Source organism: Leptosomus discolor, chromosome 27 (genome assembly GCF_034619465.1).
Source record: "Leptosomus discolor isolate bLepDis1 chromosome 27, bLepDis1.hap2, whole genome shotgun sequence".
NCBI lineage: Eukaryota > Metazoa > Chordata > Aves > Leptosomiformes > Leptosomidae > Leptosomus > Leptosomus discolor.
In genome coordinates, this window is record NC_141417.1 from 2,957,238 (window position 1) to 2,975,535 (window position 18,298).

General features: G+C 49.0%; 1 protein-coding gene across 1 annotated transcript in view; it reads right to left on the reverse strand.

Moving 5' to 3' along the window:
- Positions 1 to 18,298, reverse strand: part of LOC147413510 (axonemal central pair apparatus protein HYDIN-like) — a 117,110-nt gene that overhangs the window by 95,319 nt on the left and 3,493 nt on the right. Inside the window, exons 4-7 of the mRNA XM_086478737.1 lie at positions 15,121 to 15,255; positions 10,961 to 11,160; positions 4,314 to 4,438; positions 984 to 1,185 (exon numbers count right to left, since the gene is read on the reverse strand). Of these exons, the coding sequence (XP_086334863.1) occupies positions 984 to 1,185; positions 4,314 to 4,438; positions 10,961 to 11,160; positions 15,121 to 15,255 (662 nt within the window). The remainder of the gene's footprint in view (positions 1 to 983; positions 1,186 to 4,313; positions 4,439 to 10,960; positions 11,161 to 15,120; positions 15,256 to 18,298) is intronic.

Below are 18,298 nucleotides of genomic sequence, written 5' to 3' on the forward strand. Positions count from 1 at the left end.
CAGAGGATCCCAGAGCACTTGACAGCAAACTAATGAATTCAGGCGTTGCACTGCTTTGGTGAAATTAATGGGTTTATATCCATGAAAACAGAGGTGCTGAGAGGGGAAGGGGCTTTGCCTGGCATCACCCAATAAAGAAGCCAGGACCAGCATCTCTGAATCCAAACCCTTACATCTAGCCTTGCACCACCTTCTCTTGTTCCTCTTTTTGGCCTTCTCTGCAGAGCTTTGACACACCCTCCCTCAGCAGTTGTAGCAGAAATCATTCTAGTGTTTAAGGATCACCACCAAGAGATGAGAAGAGCACTGCTACAAAGCACTTGCTTCCTAGCTGGCATATCGCTGTCCCCTCTTCACGCTCCAGTCCCCTGGCCATGAAGAACCAGCAAGTGACAAGTGACAAGTGACAGCTCAGGGGGGGATGAGTGGAAGGCTCCATAGGTAGCAAATGGAGGCAACGCAGTATACACAGGACAGCGATCATCACCCAGCTAAATCCCAACACAATTAGAAAGGAAATACAGTCAGGGACGTTACCAGCTGCACAGACAGAGCCTCGGGCAAGTGCTGTCACCAGCGCCAAAATTACGTGCTTTGGCGAGCTCCCCGGGGAGCGAGTGCAACGGGAAACGTTTCTCCATGGCTGACCTACAGTGCTGGGCATGAGGAGGGCTTCCAGCCACCGAGATAAGCAACCCTCAGCTCAAGCTCTGCCCACAGACAGTAATTCCACCATTAGATCCCAGAGAGTCCTGCAGGAGGGAGACAGAGCAAACCCCTGGACAGACCTTCTAATGAACCAGGTCTTTTGGGGTCACACCCCTGTGCAGGGTCCCCATTACCCTGAAGCCCAGCAACACAAACCATGATGCTGGGGATGGTTTAGTTGTCCTAAACCATTCAAAAGCACCCATACCCCTTGAGGCATAAGTTAGTTTACCCTTGGGCAGTGTATCTTACTGAAATTCATCTTTCAGACAAACCTCAGCTTCTGATGCTCCTCCTCTTCCTGAGTAGCAAAAGCCTTCCACTGGAAGTGGGCTATGATGTCACTCCGATTGTGGATGACCACAGATCCGTAGTTTGACAGCGTGAGGTAAGTCTTCTCAACTGTCAAGGAGTTCCTCTCTAGTCTGATGTCGACGTCCACAGCCGCTCCATAAAGGCTTGTGTGAATATCTTCACCTGCAACAAAGCAGAGGGAAGTCTCTGCTCATCTCACTTGCTGATGGAAGTACAAGAAACAGAGCAAACCACGGGTAAACAGAACAAAGCGTTACAGCTTTGAGCTGTATCAGCAGTTCCACAGATCGGTACGTGTATCACTCCCGGATAGCTGCATGCGTACGGCATGAGGATGTCCTGGACACCACCTTAAGCACCTTATTTCTGGGTGTGTTTGTCCAGATTTATCCCCAAACGACAGTATTTACAGTGAGATTTTTCAGATGTGCCCAGGTGACCTTTGGGCTGCCATCCCACTCAGCTCACAGGGAATTCTGCATCGAAGCCATTCAGATGCTTCTGAGGAGTCACGCCTCAGCCACAGCTCGCCCAGGGTCTCCTGCGGGCACACCACCAGTGTTGTGTCTCTCCTGATCCCTTGTTGCTGACAAGCAAAGATGCCTGGGGGCACGCGGGCAGAAAAGGGAGGCTCAGAGGAACAAGGGAAGTGACAGCCCGTGGCAGGATGGGACACGGAAGAGAACTTCCCTGGTGCAGAAGCAGTGCCCTCACTTGCTGTGGGTTTGTGAAGATAGGTCAAAATGAGACCAGTGGGGCACGGCCCACACCAGCCTGCCATTACAGTCCTGCAAGCCCACTTCTTCAGCCTGGATCCTGTTGCCTAGGCCTGAGCGTGCAAGTCTACACTGACTATTCCCAAGCTCTTCAACAACCAGAGCGAGGACATCTTTGCCTTCCACCTCAGACCGAGCTGAAGAGGAGAGCGCCCCTGGCTGTGCACATCACCTGATTGATGATTCGAGTCTTGCTGGAGCACCTGCCAGCACTTCACCTTCCAGAACAGGCTCCCACCAAAGGCTCCCTCATTTCCACAGCTTTCAAACCTTCATTCTTCCCAACCAATAACTCCTGGGGGTCAACTGAGCTCAAGCTTCAGTACCAAGCCCACGCTTCCTGTTGCAGGTGAGTGTTTCCCAGGTGGGGTGCAACGAGTCAGCACCACACATGCTCTCTAGAAGTGGAACTTCTATGGAGTGGTGCTTAAAGCCTCACAGACAGTCCCACCCGACAAGTGCAGCAACCTGGTCATACACTGGAGAGCATCCCCCTGCAAAGGCAGAGCCTTCTCCTCACTGCACAGGTTACAGCAAGGCAGCCGGTGGATGGACCTGCCTTTAAAAGGCTGCCATGCAGCAAGGAGAGCGCTGGATGGGTGCTGGATGGACTCCTTAAGCCCTGAGCCAGACAACACAGCAGTATCGCATTCACTCTGGGAGGGGGCTGGGGAATGAAGCAAGACTCACCCTTCAAACAGGAGATCTCTACTGTCATTCATGCATCTCCACACATGGAGGGTTCAGCCTTCAGGCCTGCATAACCCTCAATTTCTTTGCTCTTAAGGGCGTCTGGAGTGGTAGGGATTTGTGGCCAGACATGAGTTACACAGCGAGAAAACCAGCCGTGTTTCCAATGACTGGACAATCTGCTTTCTATAATGGACCACTTAGCAAATAAACACAACTGAAGTTCAGAAGAGTTAGAGGCAGGTATGCTTTATAAGCACTGCCTTTCCCCTCCACTGAATCCTCAGCGTACATTGGCAAGCAGAGGAACCAGGACCCAAGAAATGGGAGACGTGCACAACTCGGGTTCATGGAAACACGAGCTAACGCTCTACGATGATCAAGACAACAAACTACTACAAAAGACACACCATCAAAAACATCATCATCTCATCGTCTCAGCCCATGGCCATGTAGGTGTTGAAATACTGGGTCTAGCTCTGATCTCAAAAAACAATCTAAGGCGTTTGAAATTAAATAGAGAAGGGCAGAAAGAACAATTAAAAGGACGAAGCAGCTTTCATACGAAGATGGAATAGGATTCCTCAACCTAGAAATCATATGAGAGACAGATGGGAGAGGTTTGGAAAAGCAAGAATGGCCTGGGAAATGTGAATCAGGAAACAATTTGTCACGATTTGTCATAAAGCAGGAACCCAAGGGCCTGAAATAACGTCAGCAGTCAGAAATTACACAACAGTGGTAATTTTCCAGGGAATATGCCTTCCTTTGGAACATACTCCCACAGGAGGCTGTAGGGGCTAACAGCTATAAAGCCAGGGAGCAACCGGATAAATTCTTGGAAGAGAAAACCATCAGAAGCTATTCAACAAAGATGAGAATAAAGCCTCCAGCACAGAAAAACGCCAACTCCAGAGCCCAGGAGGGAGAAAGCATATGCACTGCCTGTTCCTGCACACTTTGCTAAGCGTCCCCTGCTGCTGCTCTCCTGGAAAGGAGCTGGGGACACCGCCACCTTTACGCTCCTGGCTGCAGGCACCGAGGCATGTGTTAAAAGGACAACGAAACCATCGGATGACAAGAGACAGCTCTGCAAGCACTTCCTGCCAAATCCCAAGAGCCCTCGAGTCCTGGCTACTTTAGTCCTGATGTTGTGACCTGTGGGATGTAGATGGGCAGAGGGCAACGCAGGAAAAGGGACTGTGGCAAGACAACAGAGAGGCAGTATAGGGGACAGTGTGAGAGAGACAGCGGGCACTGGGGAGAGCCTGACAGAGACGTGCCTTCCCCGTGTCACATCTCAAACACAGCGCTGTCCAACAATAAAACTTCCCACACGCATAGGCACGCTGTAACGGAGAATCAAGGATCCTCCTTCCTCCACTCAGCAACTCCCAGCAAAATGGGATTCCTAAAACCTCATTCCCATTTGAGGGGATGCACTTTAACAACCCCTAAACAGCGACCAGTTCTCACTTGTCTTTCACGTAAAGCTGGGACAGGGCAGATACAACGGGAGAGGGAATTAAGGTGGCAGGGAAAACGGGGAATGATGGTAGATGATTGTCACAGGGGGGTGCTGGGTGGAGGACACCATGCTGACACCAGGGTCCCCCAGGGACGGACCAGCACCCAGGGACACAGGACACACAGAATAAGGACAGAGTCGCCCTTTGCCCCTTATCTGCTCACTCCTAAGCACTGATGAAACACGCAGAGGTTTTGCAAGAAAAGGGTTCAGAAGTAGTTTGCAAAGCACGTTTAACATCACTCTGCTCAGAAAGGGCTGTTTCGAAGGACGCAGGGAGCGTGCCCAGCACTTACCGGTGTCATAGTGAACTATCAGGGATCTGGAATGATCCCCAGTCCTCAGCGGGTGGAACTCCACTGTCACTTGCATGGCGTCACCGATCCCAAGAGTCCCAATGGAGGGATCGACAGAGAAAGGGCTGCAACAGAGAAAGAGACACATCAGGACTGTTGTGGGAGATTTGGGGACTACATTCCTTTGGTAGTCTAGTCCACTTCAGGTCACCAGGGCAAGCCAGGAGCAAACAAACCACACCCAGCGGAAGACAAACAGAACATACAGGATCAGAAACAGAGCTGCTGACTCCCACTCCCAAAGACATCCAGCCCTCAGAAGATCCTATGGGATAAAATGACCTCGTCTCCCCCATGCTCTGCATCCACTTCTCCACCGTGAGGCTCAAGAGTCTGACTGCTGGCAATACAGAGGGAATGGTTTCTGAAGAGCCCAGAGGTGGTGAGAGCTGTTTGCACGCACAACTTGACACAACTTCCTCAGCAATCTGCCTTTTCCTGCCACCTACAAACCTCACCTCAAGAGATGCAAATGCCAAGGCAACACCTGTCCCAGGGAGATTACAGCCTAGAAATCAGACAGGGAGAATAAAAGTCTCTCTTGAAGACTAGAGAATAATTACAGTTTAACTGGTAGAATTCATTTTTTTGCCTTGAAGACGTCCTGGTTCAGCCTAAGAAACGGCAGGTTAGAGCAGAAATAATCAGAAACTATTTCATTGCAATGAAAGCTGCTCTAAGAAAAAGAACACTCAGAAAAATCTCAATGAATGCAAATGCAGATTAGAGCGACACAATGACAGGGAAACACTCCTTTTTTGTCAAGGAGTATTCCATCTGCAGCCTGAACGGTTAAATCCCCAGCTAAATGAAGCGCCGTTACCAGGAGCACATCAAGGCGAGTTTGACAGGAGGTTTTCTGTGTATTCACAAGAATGCAATCTGGGACTCTGGGTTGTAATCCAAGCTCGGTAACTGTTTGCTTGGCCCACCCAACAAATTCTGTACAACGTGTTGGAAACAGAAAACGTGTTGGTGTCCTTTGGATTTAATATAAGCACTGCTGATGTGTTGCCAGGCACAGCCCTTGGCTGACAGACGCAGACAGACTCTGTGCTTTAATGCTTAGGGATAAGGCAGAGGAAACATTCTTCTGTGTGACGGCAGCTGGACTACCCTCATCAGCCCCCTCCCTTAGCCCAGCCGTTGTACCCGTTGCCGCCTCCATCCGAGACAGGGGAAGAGGCGGAACCAGGGGAAAGCTCGTTCGTCGGAGGACGGACCCGTAGTCAAACTAAAATGGGAGAATTTAGTGGGGAAAAACCTAAGATGATTGCCCCTTTGAGACAAGCGTTGGGGCCGGATGGGCCAGCCCTGGTAAAAGCCCCCTTTCCTTCAGTGGAAATAGAGATCTGGAAGGATCTAAGTGCTACAGGGATGATCCACTAAAAGTGGCAAAAAGATTTGAATTTATCGGGAAGAACCAAAATCCAGATGGGCAGGACGTGGACATGCTACTAGGGGAAATGAGAGAAACTGAGAGACAGCTGATCTGAAATACAGCCCGGGTACAGGTACGAGCACAAATAACTAGTGGGGTTCTCCAAGGCACCGCTGTGGAACAAAAGATTCCTACGGACAGTCCCCACTGGAAACCGAATATTCCCCAGCACTCTGAAAGGCTCCGGAAGTACAGGGAATGGGTCAGACTTGGTATCGAACATGCTATGCCGACATCAGTTTATTGTTCATTTTTATACAAAATTAAACAGGGACCCCGGGAAACTCCCACTGACTTTTTAGATCAGCTCCGAATTGCCATGAGAAAGTATACTAGCATGGACCCCTCTTCAAATGATGGGAGAGGGCAGCTGGTCACTCTGGTTTTGGGACAATCTGCCCCGGATAGTAGAAGAAAGTTGCAGAAATTGAAGGAAGCGGATATAAGGGATCTTGAGAAATTACTGGAAGAAGCATGGAGGGTGTTTAGAAATAGAGAAGAGGTGGAAAGAGAAAAGTTGTCTAAGACTATAGCTGTTGCAACTGTGGCAGCCCTCGGTCAAAGGGGTGGAGCTGGTAGGGGAAGTTTTGGGAACCGGAGTAGAGGAATTGGCCGCAGAAGTCGGGGAGGGTTTAGAGGTGCGTTAGGCATGAATCGGTGTGCGTACTGTAGAAAGGAGGGACACTGGAAAAATGAGTGTCCACAGAAGCCAGGGAAAGGGCAAGCAGTCATAGCCTCAGTGAATCAGGACTGATGGGGACCTGGGGCGTCTACCCCAGTGGATCCGCTGGTTAAAATAAAGCTAGGGACAGAAGAAGAGGAGATGGAATTTCTGGTAGATACGGGTGCGACTTTTTCAATTTAAATCAAGAATTGGTACCTATAGGTAAGGATTTTGTGAATGTAATAGGAGCAACTGGCCAACGGGAAAAGGCATTTTTTGGTGAACCTCTTAAGTTCAAATTGGGAAAACAAATTGGAATACACAGATTTTTGTATGTTCCAAATTCTCCCAAATCATTGCTAGGACGGGACTTATCGGAACAATTAGAGGCAAGGATTGAATTTAAACAAGGAAACATGGAATTACAAATAAAAGAGGAACAGCTGATTGAAATTTTAAGTTTGAAGAAGATAAGCCTTGTTAAACCTTTTGAAGTAACACCTGAAGTTGAAGAAATCATTAATTGGGTATATCCAGGTGTACGGGCTCAGGAATTCCAGGAAAAGCAAAAATTGCCACCCCAATCGTAACTGAACTTAAGGAGGGAGCAGCATCCGTCCGTAAGAAGCAGTATCCCCTGAGATTGGACGACCGTAAAGCAATAGAGAGCCCAATTAATAATTTTATACAACACAGACTTCTAGTGGAGTGCGAATCAGAATATAATACTCCTATTTTACCAGTTAAGAAACCTGATGGGACATACCGAGTAGTTCAAGATCTTAGGGCCATAAATAATAATGGCAAAGACTCACACCCAGTAGTGGCAAACCCATATACACTGCTTCCAAAGCTCAGAGAAAACCAAATTTGGTTTACAGTGTTAGATCTAAAGGATGCTTTCTTCTGCCTGCCATTAGCCAAAGAAACTCACAATCTGTTCGCATTTGAGTGGGAGAGTCCCACTTCTGGGAGGAAAACCCAGCTAACCTGGACAGTGTTACCCCAAGGATTTAAGAATAGTCCAACAATTTTTGGAAATCAACTGCCCCAAGAATTGGAGGCATGGGAACCTCCTACTAAGAAGGGCACTCTTTTGCAGTATGTAGATGATTTATTAATAGCAACCGAGACAAAATGGGAGTGTATCGAGTGGACTGTAAGCCTGTTAAATTTTCTTGGACTAAATGGATATCGAGTCTCTCGACAGAAGGCCCAGATGGTTCAACTGCAGGTAACCTACCTGGGATATGAGATCTCCGGAGGGCAGCGAGAGCTGGGGACTGAACGGAAGGAAGCTATCTGCAAGACCCCACCACCTCAGGCGGTAAAAGAACTCAGGACCTTTCTAGGAATGAGAGGTTGGTGTTGATTGCGGATTTATAACTATGGAATGATAGTAAAGCCTCTTTAAGAACTTTTGAAGAACAATCCCACCCAATCAGTGCAGACAAAAGAGGCTCAAAATGCTTTTAGCATCTTTAAAAAGGAACTCCTGAGAGCTCCAGCTTTGGGGTTACCGGCTATTACCAAACCCACCTGGCTCTTTTCTCATGAGAAACAAGGTGTAGCCTTGGGAGTCCTGGCCCAACATCTGGGACCCCATAAGAGGGCAGTGGCTTCCTTCTCCAAACAACCAGACCAAGTGAGCAAAAGCTGGCCAGGGTGCCTGCGAGCGGTGGCTGCTGTAATACTTAACATTGAGGAGGCCCGGGAATTCACCTTGGGCCCGAAGATGACAGTAATGGTCTCTCACACTGCATCCGCAGTCTTGGAACAAAAGGGAAATCACTGACTCTCCCCGTCTAGGTTCCTGAAATACCAAGCTATCCTTGTGGAGTCTGATGATGTTGTAATAGAAGTCACTAACGTTGTGAATCCAGCTTCTTTTCTCAGTGACACGACTACAGAGCCATTGATTCATGACTGTTCGGAGACCATAGAGGCTGTGTGTTCTAGCAGGCCCGACCTGAAAGAGGAACCTATGGAGGATGCTCAAGATTCCTGGTTCACAGATGGTAGCAGCTTCGTCCGACAAGATACCCGTAAAGCCGGATACGCGATCACCACCATCGATAAGGTAATCGAATCAGCGCCTCTACCTATTGGAACTTCAGCTCAAAAGGCAGAGATCATTGCCCTGACTAGGGCACTGCAACTGGCAGAAGGGAAGAAAATAAATATCTGGACGGACTCTAAGTATGCCTTCACGGTTATGCATGCTCATGGGGCTATCTGGAAAGAACGTGGACTTCTGACAAGCCAAGGGAGACATCTTAAACATGCAGAAGGAACGCTCCGACTTTTAAAGGCAGTACAACTACCGACCAAAGTCGCCATCATGCATTGCCAAGGACACACGAAGGGTAACACTGATCCAGAGAGAGGTAATAGATTGGCTGATCTTGAGGCTAAGCAGGCAGCTGAAAGAGACCTAGGGGATCAAGTTCTAGCTTTAATTCCGACTAAGAGAAATACTGAATTAAGTGAACAGGAAGATGTTAAATATAGTGAAATAGATCAGGAATGAATATCGGAACTTGGGGTAAAAGTCCCTTCTACAGGATGGGCACAAACGAAAAATGGAAGAATACTACTACCCTCTACCTTGATTTGGGGTCTAGTTAAAGCAGAACATGATAAAACGCATTGGGGAGCAGACGCGCTATGTAAATACCTAAATCATAATTGGATAGGGAGGAATTTGTATACTACTGTTCAACAGGTAACACGACAATGTGAAATATGTCTAAAGAATAATCCTAATACAGGAAATCGGGCACAATTGGGCACAACTGGAAAAGGGAATACTCCAGGAGAAAATTGGCAGATTGATTTCTCTGAACTTCCAAGAAAGGGGGATTATCGAGACCTATTGGTACTAACAGATTCCTTTTCCAGGTGGCCAGAAGCCTTCCCTTGTAGAACAAACAAAGCAAGGGAAGTAACCACGGTACTGTTAAATGAAATAATACCTCGGTTTGGAGTTCCTGTGGTCATTTCCTCAGATAGAGGGCCGCATTTTTGTGCACAAGTTGTTCAACGAGTGAGCAAACTATCGGGAACTGATTGGCAATTACATACCCCATACAGGCCACAAGCAAACGGACAAGTAGAGAAAATGAATCATTTAATTAAGCAACAAATTGCTAAAATATGTCAAGAAGCTAATTAATACTAGTAGCAAGCATTGCCAATAGCTTTGCTCAGAATACGTGTAAAACCAAGGGCGAAGGAAAATCTGAGTCCTTTTGAAACATTATATGGAAGGCCGCATCACGCTGGATATAAAGGGGAAGATCTGAATCAAGTGGGAAATTCTTATCTACAGAATTATCTTATACCTTTGGGAAAGCAGTTGAAACAAATTACTAATAATGTATTGGGAACTAGAGCTAAAGGTTTGGATCACCCAATACATCCTTTCAATCCTGGAGACTGGGTTTATATTGAAACTCTTTCAGATGACCCCGTCCGAGAAAAATGGGATGGGCCATATCAAGTGTTGTTAACGACTTTGACAGCCATCAAGCTACAAGAATGACCGGCCTGGATTCCCTATTCCTGTGTGAAGAGAGCACCTCGCAAAGGATGGACTTCTGAGCTGATAGGACCATCTAAACTCAAACTGCACAGGCAGAATGAGGGTTAGTAATGTGTTGGTATCGGTAATGATAGGTATTGCCAATGCATGGGAAGAAAATGATTTATTGTAAGCTGTCTGCAAAAGAATTTGCAGAAGGAACAAAGAAAGAGGGGAATTGTAGTAAAGAATGGCTAACTAGCCTTTAGAAAACCAGATTTTAGAAAAGAATTGCTGACCAGCCTTTAGAGATAGGAAGGAAGGCTGATTTGTACTAACCCTTATGCATATCTCCATTGCTGACTAACTAACACTTTAAAGATAAGAATGAAGCAGAATCCGCCAAGCGAAGGACACCAGGTGGAATCCTCCCATCAGACTGTGGGGCTCAAGGAACACAAAAGAACACAAAAGACTAAGCAGGAGAGAGAGGGAGGGCAGCGAGCAAGAGCTGGTTCTGTGAATTGGAAAAGACCCAGGACAGTTCAGGGCATGCGCCACAGGACAAGTTCAAAAGTTCAACCCTGAGGAAGACTCAGACCTTCATCCCCAACGACCACCAAGGACCCCCCACGGGGGGTGTAACTTGGGCGGACTGAGACGGGACTACGGGAGGAACTTATGTTAATGCATTCCTGGAAATAAGCAGAATAACCCACCCTTTTCTTAGAAATGTAATGAATAACCATGAAAGCTGTAAATATAAGGCAAGAACCCTAACGCTTGGGCGCGCACGTATGGAAGGAGCCCTCCCCCGTGCTGCCCGGCGCCGCAATAAAGAATCCCTGCTGAATAACACTGACTTGTCAGTGAGTTTTCTCGGCTTCACTTTTCGTTACTCTTTACCAACCCTATTACCACACAACAGCGTTCTGCACAAGAGAGATGAGCTCCCTTACCTCTGGGTGTTGAGGCAGTAGCGGGCCTCCCGGTTCCCAATGTTGCGAACCAGCAGGGTTTTCTGGGTGCTGTGCTTGACTGGACAGACGGAGAAGTTCAGCTCGTCAGGGAAGTCCAGGATGGCTCGGGCACCAATCGCTCGGATAGGCACAATGAACTTTTCCCTTTCTGTGATGCAGATGAGCTGGTGGAAATAATCCTGCAGGGAAGGAAACAGTCCCAGCACAGCCCATTTAGTACCATCTCCATGGCAGAAGTAAAACTGCTGTTTCCTAGGACTGCAGCAGCAGCGTTCAGCAGTGCAGTGGTGCTTTTTAACTGAATGACCTTTCATTCCAGCAGCATGACTGGGATGGGGCTGGTCACTTGCAGAGAAACAAGCCCGTTGATTCGCCTGCTTTCGCAGCAAGCTAGCAGCACCAGGTAGAGTTATCTGATACTTTGATCCTGAGGCACCAAAACAGAGTAATTCCCCGTGAGGGATTACAGCAGTAACAGAACCTGCTTCGATTACCACTGCAGGCTACTAAAGGCACCGCTAAGAACCCAGCTGTGCTGTAATAAGTAACATATTGTGCTTTGTTCATTAAACCTGTATGGGAAGGTATGGATGGAAGATTTATGTGCCCGCAAGGCTTGATAGCCCAACCGAAGGATATTCTTGCATAAGTCAACAGGACCCGTAGCTGAGGGGGTTGAGTAGTCACATTCTTGCATAAGTCCACCCACAGGGCAACGAGGAAGACCTTCAGCCTTCATCCTTACGATCACCAGGAGGCAGAGAAAGACCCCCCAGCAACAGAAGGAACATGCCCAGAGTATCGACCTGATTGCGACATCACGAATGCAGGAAATGAGACTGTATATAATGTGCTTACACGAGGTGGGAAGTTGCGAGCCGTTGGCGGAGCGCAGACTCCCCGGCCGCCCAGCGCTGCCTTTGCTCTTGTTCGCTTGCTAATATAATAAAATTCACATTGGATTTTGACACTTTAAATTGTCCGTGTCTCTACCTATCACAGTGCCACAGCACTAACTCCAGGCCCAGCAACGCAGCGACCTCGTGGAAGCTTGGCAGGGGATGCTCAGGTACAATTCCAAAAGGACTTGCCCACAGTCCGTCTTTGGTGACATACTGAACAAGCTGGACACAAGAATTGTTCTAATGCCAGGCGAGTGTAGGGTACCTGTGTATGCCCCACCCTTTCCCAGAGTGTTACGGGGACAAGGCTGGGGACACACACCCTTAAAAAGCTATCTGATCCCTCCCCCCACCCCAGAACTGGCTCCTCTCTCTACCCAAACTATGGAGATATTTGACAAGTACTTAAAAGCACCAACAACTCCACCCCTGCCCTCAGCAGCCTATTCCAGCTCCACCCTAGAGTTTTTCCTGTGTCTAATCTCAATTTCCCTTCAATTCTCATCCAGCCTCAGGGGACATAGGAAATAGCCTTGCTTCCTCTCTGCTGCGTGGCTGATGCCTCCATCAAGTTGCTCTTGTCAGGGCTCTAGAAGAAGCGACTTGGTGCCTTGATACAATTTTACTGCCTTGACTCAGGAGCGACTTCACTCAAGTCAGATTTGCCCCAGGGAAGAGCAGATTTAAAGCAAGAGAATTCTATAAACCGACCCCACAACAGCAGGACTCTCCAGCCCTGACAGAGGGGTTTGGACTTGCATCCCAGGTCACTGGGTTCTCCCCAGTCCCTGTGGATCACGGTGCAGCAGAGATGCAGAGGTTGTTCAAAGGCAGCACTCATAAGCCTTCCCCAACTAAAACACAGATACTCCGCACGCCAGCGACCGGCAGGCCAACGCAGGCGGCTTTACAGGGCCGTTTCCCAAAGCCTGCCCCTCTCTGCCAAGGGGCTTTCAAGGTGCTGTGCGCCTCCCGACCGCGCTGTCGATGCATTTCCAGCTGAGCTACAGCACTCTGGTACTTCGCTGCCTCACGCGTCATCAAGCACGAGACAAAACGTTCCATTTGTACAAAATTCTGATTCTGCTGTATAAATCCCCACGTGCTCCTCACCGAGCAGCGTGCATCCCCCTCCCGGTGCCCGGCACAACCCCTGCAAAGAGCACAAAACCCAGGTGGGCAGAACCCGACGGGGTGTTGAAGCTGTGCAGAGGAGCTCTCGCTGGCAGAGCTCCCTGCTCCAGACACCAGCCAGTTCAAGGGTGAGACAAGGCACAAAGTATGGGACACTAGTGCTCTTCGGGGTTCTCTCGCCCTGCTTCTGTCTGTGGTGATGGTCATGTGTTGCTCTGCTGCCTCTCTGAACTTGAAGAGCAGCACTTTGCCCTTCATGGGCACCAATTTACCTCTTCCACCCCAAAAATGGACACTAATTAATGCTAATAAATCACATTTTAAAGGCACCAGGATCCTTTGCAAAACCTACCTCAGCGAGATTAAGCTCTTTTGTCACTTGGGTAGTTGGGAGAACTGCCCTCGGCCAACATCATTTTTAACCTAAATATTAATGACGTTAAATAATTTCTCAGTCCCTCCAAAGGAACATATTCTTTCACCAGCATGGGGAGCTAGGCACCACAGGGCATTTCCTCTCCAGTTCTCTATATCCATGCTGTCTGAGGGTAGGACACAGCGCTAAACTAAAATCAAGCAGCAACCGAAAGATGAGAAAACAGGTCCACCCAAAGAAATCTTGCACCTCTGGCCCAGGGCAGAAACATCTGCTGGCTCAAAGCTATCCCCTGACCTGCCTCTCCAACAAAGTCACGCTGAGTGGTAGCAGGATGCTGGTGGAAGGAATCAACCTGCCTTTGTTTCCCTGCGACGCTTCCTCCCTCCCATGCCATGTACTAAATCCTTCTGTACTAACAAGCCTCCAGATAAGAGCACTGACCCTTCCCATCACAGCACTGACAATCAGACTGGCCAGGGCCACAGCACTGGTGGTCAAACCTCCGAGCAGCAGCACGACGTGTTGGGCACGGAATAGGGGCCTGTCGGCAGAGCAACCACAACGCCAGGCGTGAGGACCCAGGCACCCCCCAGGCTCTGGGGTGACGTGTCTGCCTGCAGACTGTACCTGCCCCTTCATTTCTAGCCGTGCTCTTTCAGGCAGAGGTCTCACAGTCACCTGCAGCACACCAACCTCCGGCTGAGTTACAGACACCCAGAGCTCAGCGTGCCTGTGCCAGGCTGGCTCCCTGCTGTGTGCACAGCCCACCCTCTCGCCCAGACTCCCAGCTGGATTGCAGGCAGGCAAGTGCCCTCAGGGACAGCACAGCTGCAAGGCCTGAAAACAGAGGGTAGGAAAAAGCATCATCTTCGCTCCAGCCCAGGGTGAGGCAGGCAAGTGGTTGCCAGATGAGAAGAGAGAAAAGCTCTCTGGATCTATTTGTTCCTCTAGGATTTTCCAGAATAATTAAACCCCTACCAGTGAGTAGAGAGATGGCTAAACATCTTATCAACACCCCTCCCTGCCCTTTTCCTACTGTTCCGTGTGCATCTTCCCTCGCAAGCGCTCAAGAAAGCGCAGGCAGGGAAAGCACAGCCCGTCAGTCCCCACCGCAGTGGCTCGCAGCACCACGCAATGCCAGGGTGTGAGGAGCTGCAGCCTGCCCGACCACAGCCTGCAGCAGACCTCACAGCAAGGGGTGGGCTATCCCAGTGTGCAAGAAAAAGGACACTGTTCATGTTCTGCTCTCTCACTACTGTGTCCAACATGACATACACTAAGGTGACTCCAGTTTGCAGAGGTAGTGGTCCTCAATCTCGCCAGGCTCGCTTTGGGTCCTCCAAGTAACTGGTCGCTTTTAAACAGACTTTTGTATTTATAGGTAGTGGAGCAAACCCATACCTATGCAGCAAGGGACAGATACTAGAAACCAACATCTTGAGAGGCTGCTCCACCGCAGACAGTGGACTCTCACGCCTGAAGCCAACAGACAGTAAATGTTCCAGCACTGAAGATAAAAACAGTCTGAAGCATGTAAGAGCCTTCAGCTTACGGGAGCATAATCTTCACCATGGGGAAAGAGTTTCTCCCAGTTCCAGCTCCAGCGCGAGCCCCTGCAACCAGGAGAGTTCCCAAAAGCCCACACCAGCTGCCCTGTTCCGAATCCAACCCCCCAGGGTCACCGTCCGCTGAAGGCACCAGTCTCCGGGGACCTCCAGCCTTACCTTGTTCTCGTCAGGGATGAAAACGATGTGGAACGTTGAAAGCATGCCGGGGGCTACCTTACGGTACACGTTATTGGCGCCGATCAACTTGAAATAAGGGGAGCTCTCCAAGACGACCTTCAGCAGCCGAGAAACCTGCAGGAAAGACATGAAACTAAGATTTTGCCACTTGCGGAAACATGAGAAGAGACCTGGCCTTGCCCTGGTGACATCCTTCCTTAGCCACCCCTCCCAAGCACTTTTAGCTCCAGAGGTACACGCACATAATACACAAGGGTGGACTTGAATCCCTTCTGCCTGGCCAAAAGAGTTCTGTGCCCTGCTGTGAAGGACTCCCCAAGCAGGTAAGACACCGGCAGTACGCAGATCTAGAACCTGAATCAAGTCATCCCCGTATTCACCAAGCCCAAAGAACCTGCTTGCTTCTGCCTGCACGCATCCATGCAGTCATGCCTCCAGAGGGAGAATGTATTATCTGAAGGCAAAATAGTGTTTGTTATACTGGGACAAGGAAGAAATTCACTTCTAACCTACTGGGTTGGAGTGTGACAGTCAAGCTGCAGGGCTAGAGTCATGCAGGCAGACCAGTAAGAGACAGAGATCCCAGATATTGTGGCCTTACTGGGAATAAAAGCAAACCTGAAGAGCAAGAGGAGGAACACAGGAAGGCAAAGAGACGACCCCAGAAACAAGATGGCCAAGAGAACTTAAAGGGGGCTGTAAAGAAGCAAGGGAGAAGCAAGACACTCTCAAGGACAGGTTGATGCAGAAGATCAGAGCAGTCAACTTGCCAAAAGGATGGGAAGCCAGAGGACCCCCCAAGCTGTGCCTACCAATTACGGGCTTCAAAGGCATTTTCTGCCTTGAAAGACAGGACCAGCACTGACTCACAGTGGGGTTTCGTTATGAAAAGCCAGTCTCTGCTCTCCAGAGGCTCTTGCTGCCTGGCGATTGTAGCCAGGCAGCTGCCAGTGCAGGCAAGCCAGATTTCGGGGTATTCCTCCCCACACCCAGCAGTCCCTGCAGGCACCCTGCTGCAGGTTTCTGCCCTCTGGGATACCACGAGCACAAAGAGAGCAAACAGGCATTTTCTAGCACACAGATGCCAACCCCGGAGTACCAAATCTCATCTCAGAACGGCTAAAACAGGCAATTTTGACTGACAGGCAGCTTTGATGAGAAACAAACCCACCCAAGGCTTGGGAAAAATGGAGGTTCATTCTGCACCACTCATCCGAGCCTGACAACCCACGGCCAAGGCAGTCCTGAACTCTCCAAACGCCCTTTGCTCCCAGCAAAAGTTCCAGGGCAGTGTGTTCCAGGAGCCAATTTCACTCTGCAGACAAATGTTTTGGTCACCAAGTCCCTTGGGAGATGAGCACACGTGGCCAAGACCTTCAGCAAAAGCCACCCAGAACATCTCTGAGGGTGGCGAGGAGCAGCCTGAAGATAGAGAAGCCATTTTTCAACACACAGGTAAGAGCAGTAAGTATATGGCGAAACACTTCTGAATTGGAATGACTCCAGAGCCTCTGTTTGGAATACACTTCGCTGTTAGCCAGATTTTTATGGAGCAGACAACCTCGTAGTAGAAGTCAGTATTCAGAGGAATCTGGGAAACGGGTGAGAAAACTTTGAGACAGAGCACAACGTTGCTTTTCTCCAGGATATTACCAAAAGCCAACAAAATTAGAATACAAAAACCTCTCTTGGCATTATCACCTCTATCTTTGTGTACTTAGACATGCCAAGGATTTCCCTTAGAACTGATCTTACTTTTACCCCACTGCTGTCCAATGGTTGAGGTCTTACTAGCTTCAAAACTAATTCACTTTGAAAAAAATCAACAGGTCCCACACTGCTTCCCCTTTACAGGGCAGACAAACCCCAAGGTGCAGCTCGACAAGTTGATTTTTTTTTTTTTACTGGGAACAGCAGAAATGTTGAGGCACAGGTTCTTTTCCACTTGAGGAAGCGTGAAGAGAGCAAATGAACTGTTTGCCAAGTACCAGCCAACAGGCAAAGTCAGACATTTTGAAGTGTCACATGGATAACGGAGCATCTGAAGCCAAAAGACTTAGTGGGAATAAAGCAGAGCCATAGGAAAAGGAAAACTGAGGCACATTTTAATTGGAAAAGAGGATACCTACAGGAAAGAGTGCCCAGGATCAGTCTGGACCACTCGAATGGTATCCCTTGGGCACGGGCATCCATGCTGCACCTTTCTGATGTTCCCAGGCTGAACACCGGGCCAGGAACGGCACAGGACTCTCCAGGAATAACGGAGGGACCACACCTGCATCCTTCCTTGCCAAAGGGTCTCCCATTTTCAACCGTCTCCCTGTCAAAATCTGTTCTCTCAGAAGCTACTTTGACTTCTCTTGCTGTTTCTCCACCTGCAATATGCCCTGACAGCTTTTTTTTGTCCACTTGGTTGTTTCCCCCAACAGGCAGATTTGGAGAGGGGGTCCATGCACCGGCTCTCAGGTACAAGTCCATCTCCCCATCTTGCCCTCCTCTCATGTATACATCTTCTTCTTCCTTACAAACAGTATCTTTAATTACACCTTTCTTCTTCTGACCTTTCTCTGCTTCCAGTACCCTGACTGTTCAAGACAAACCCTTGCGCACACAATGTTCTCTCCCAGAGCACTTTTTAACTCGGCTCCTTTCCTCCCTCCTGTCTTTTCCCACCAGTTGCTCTTGGCGCAGGCCCCACTTGAGGAAATGCTTCCCCTGCTGAAATTCTAAAGGTCTCCGTTTTCCTATTTACAGAGGAACAAATTTCCTGACATTTTTCATCTTTTCCCTTCTCAGCTTTCTTGGGAAATCTCTACTTGACAAAAAGAATCATTTTAAGGTGCAGACCTTCAAGAGCACATTACTCTGGATGGGCTGTGGCTCTCCAAAGGGAAAGCAGAGAGCCACGTTGGCTTAGAACAACCTGAGCAGAACTGAATTAAGCTTAGCAGGAACCTCAAGTGGCACCTAAAGGCCTCCCACCGCTGCTGCTGAATCAGTCTTTCCCCACCGCTCTTTCAAAACACCTTTCCTGGAGTGCTAATGCCACTAACTAGAACTCTTTCCATCAGGAAGCTGAGAAGACTCAGCCCCTGTGCTTTGACAGGAAGCTGCACAGAGGCAGCTCAACAGGCTGGGAGAGGCAGAGATGTCCTGC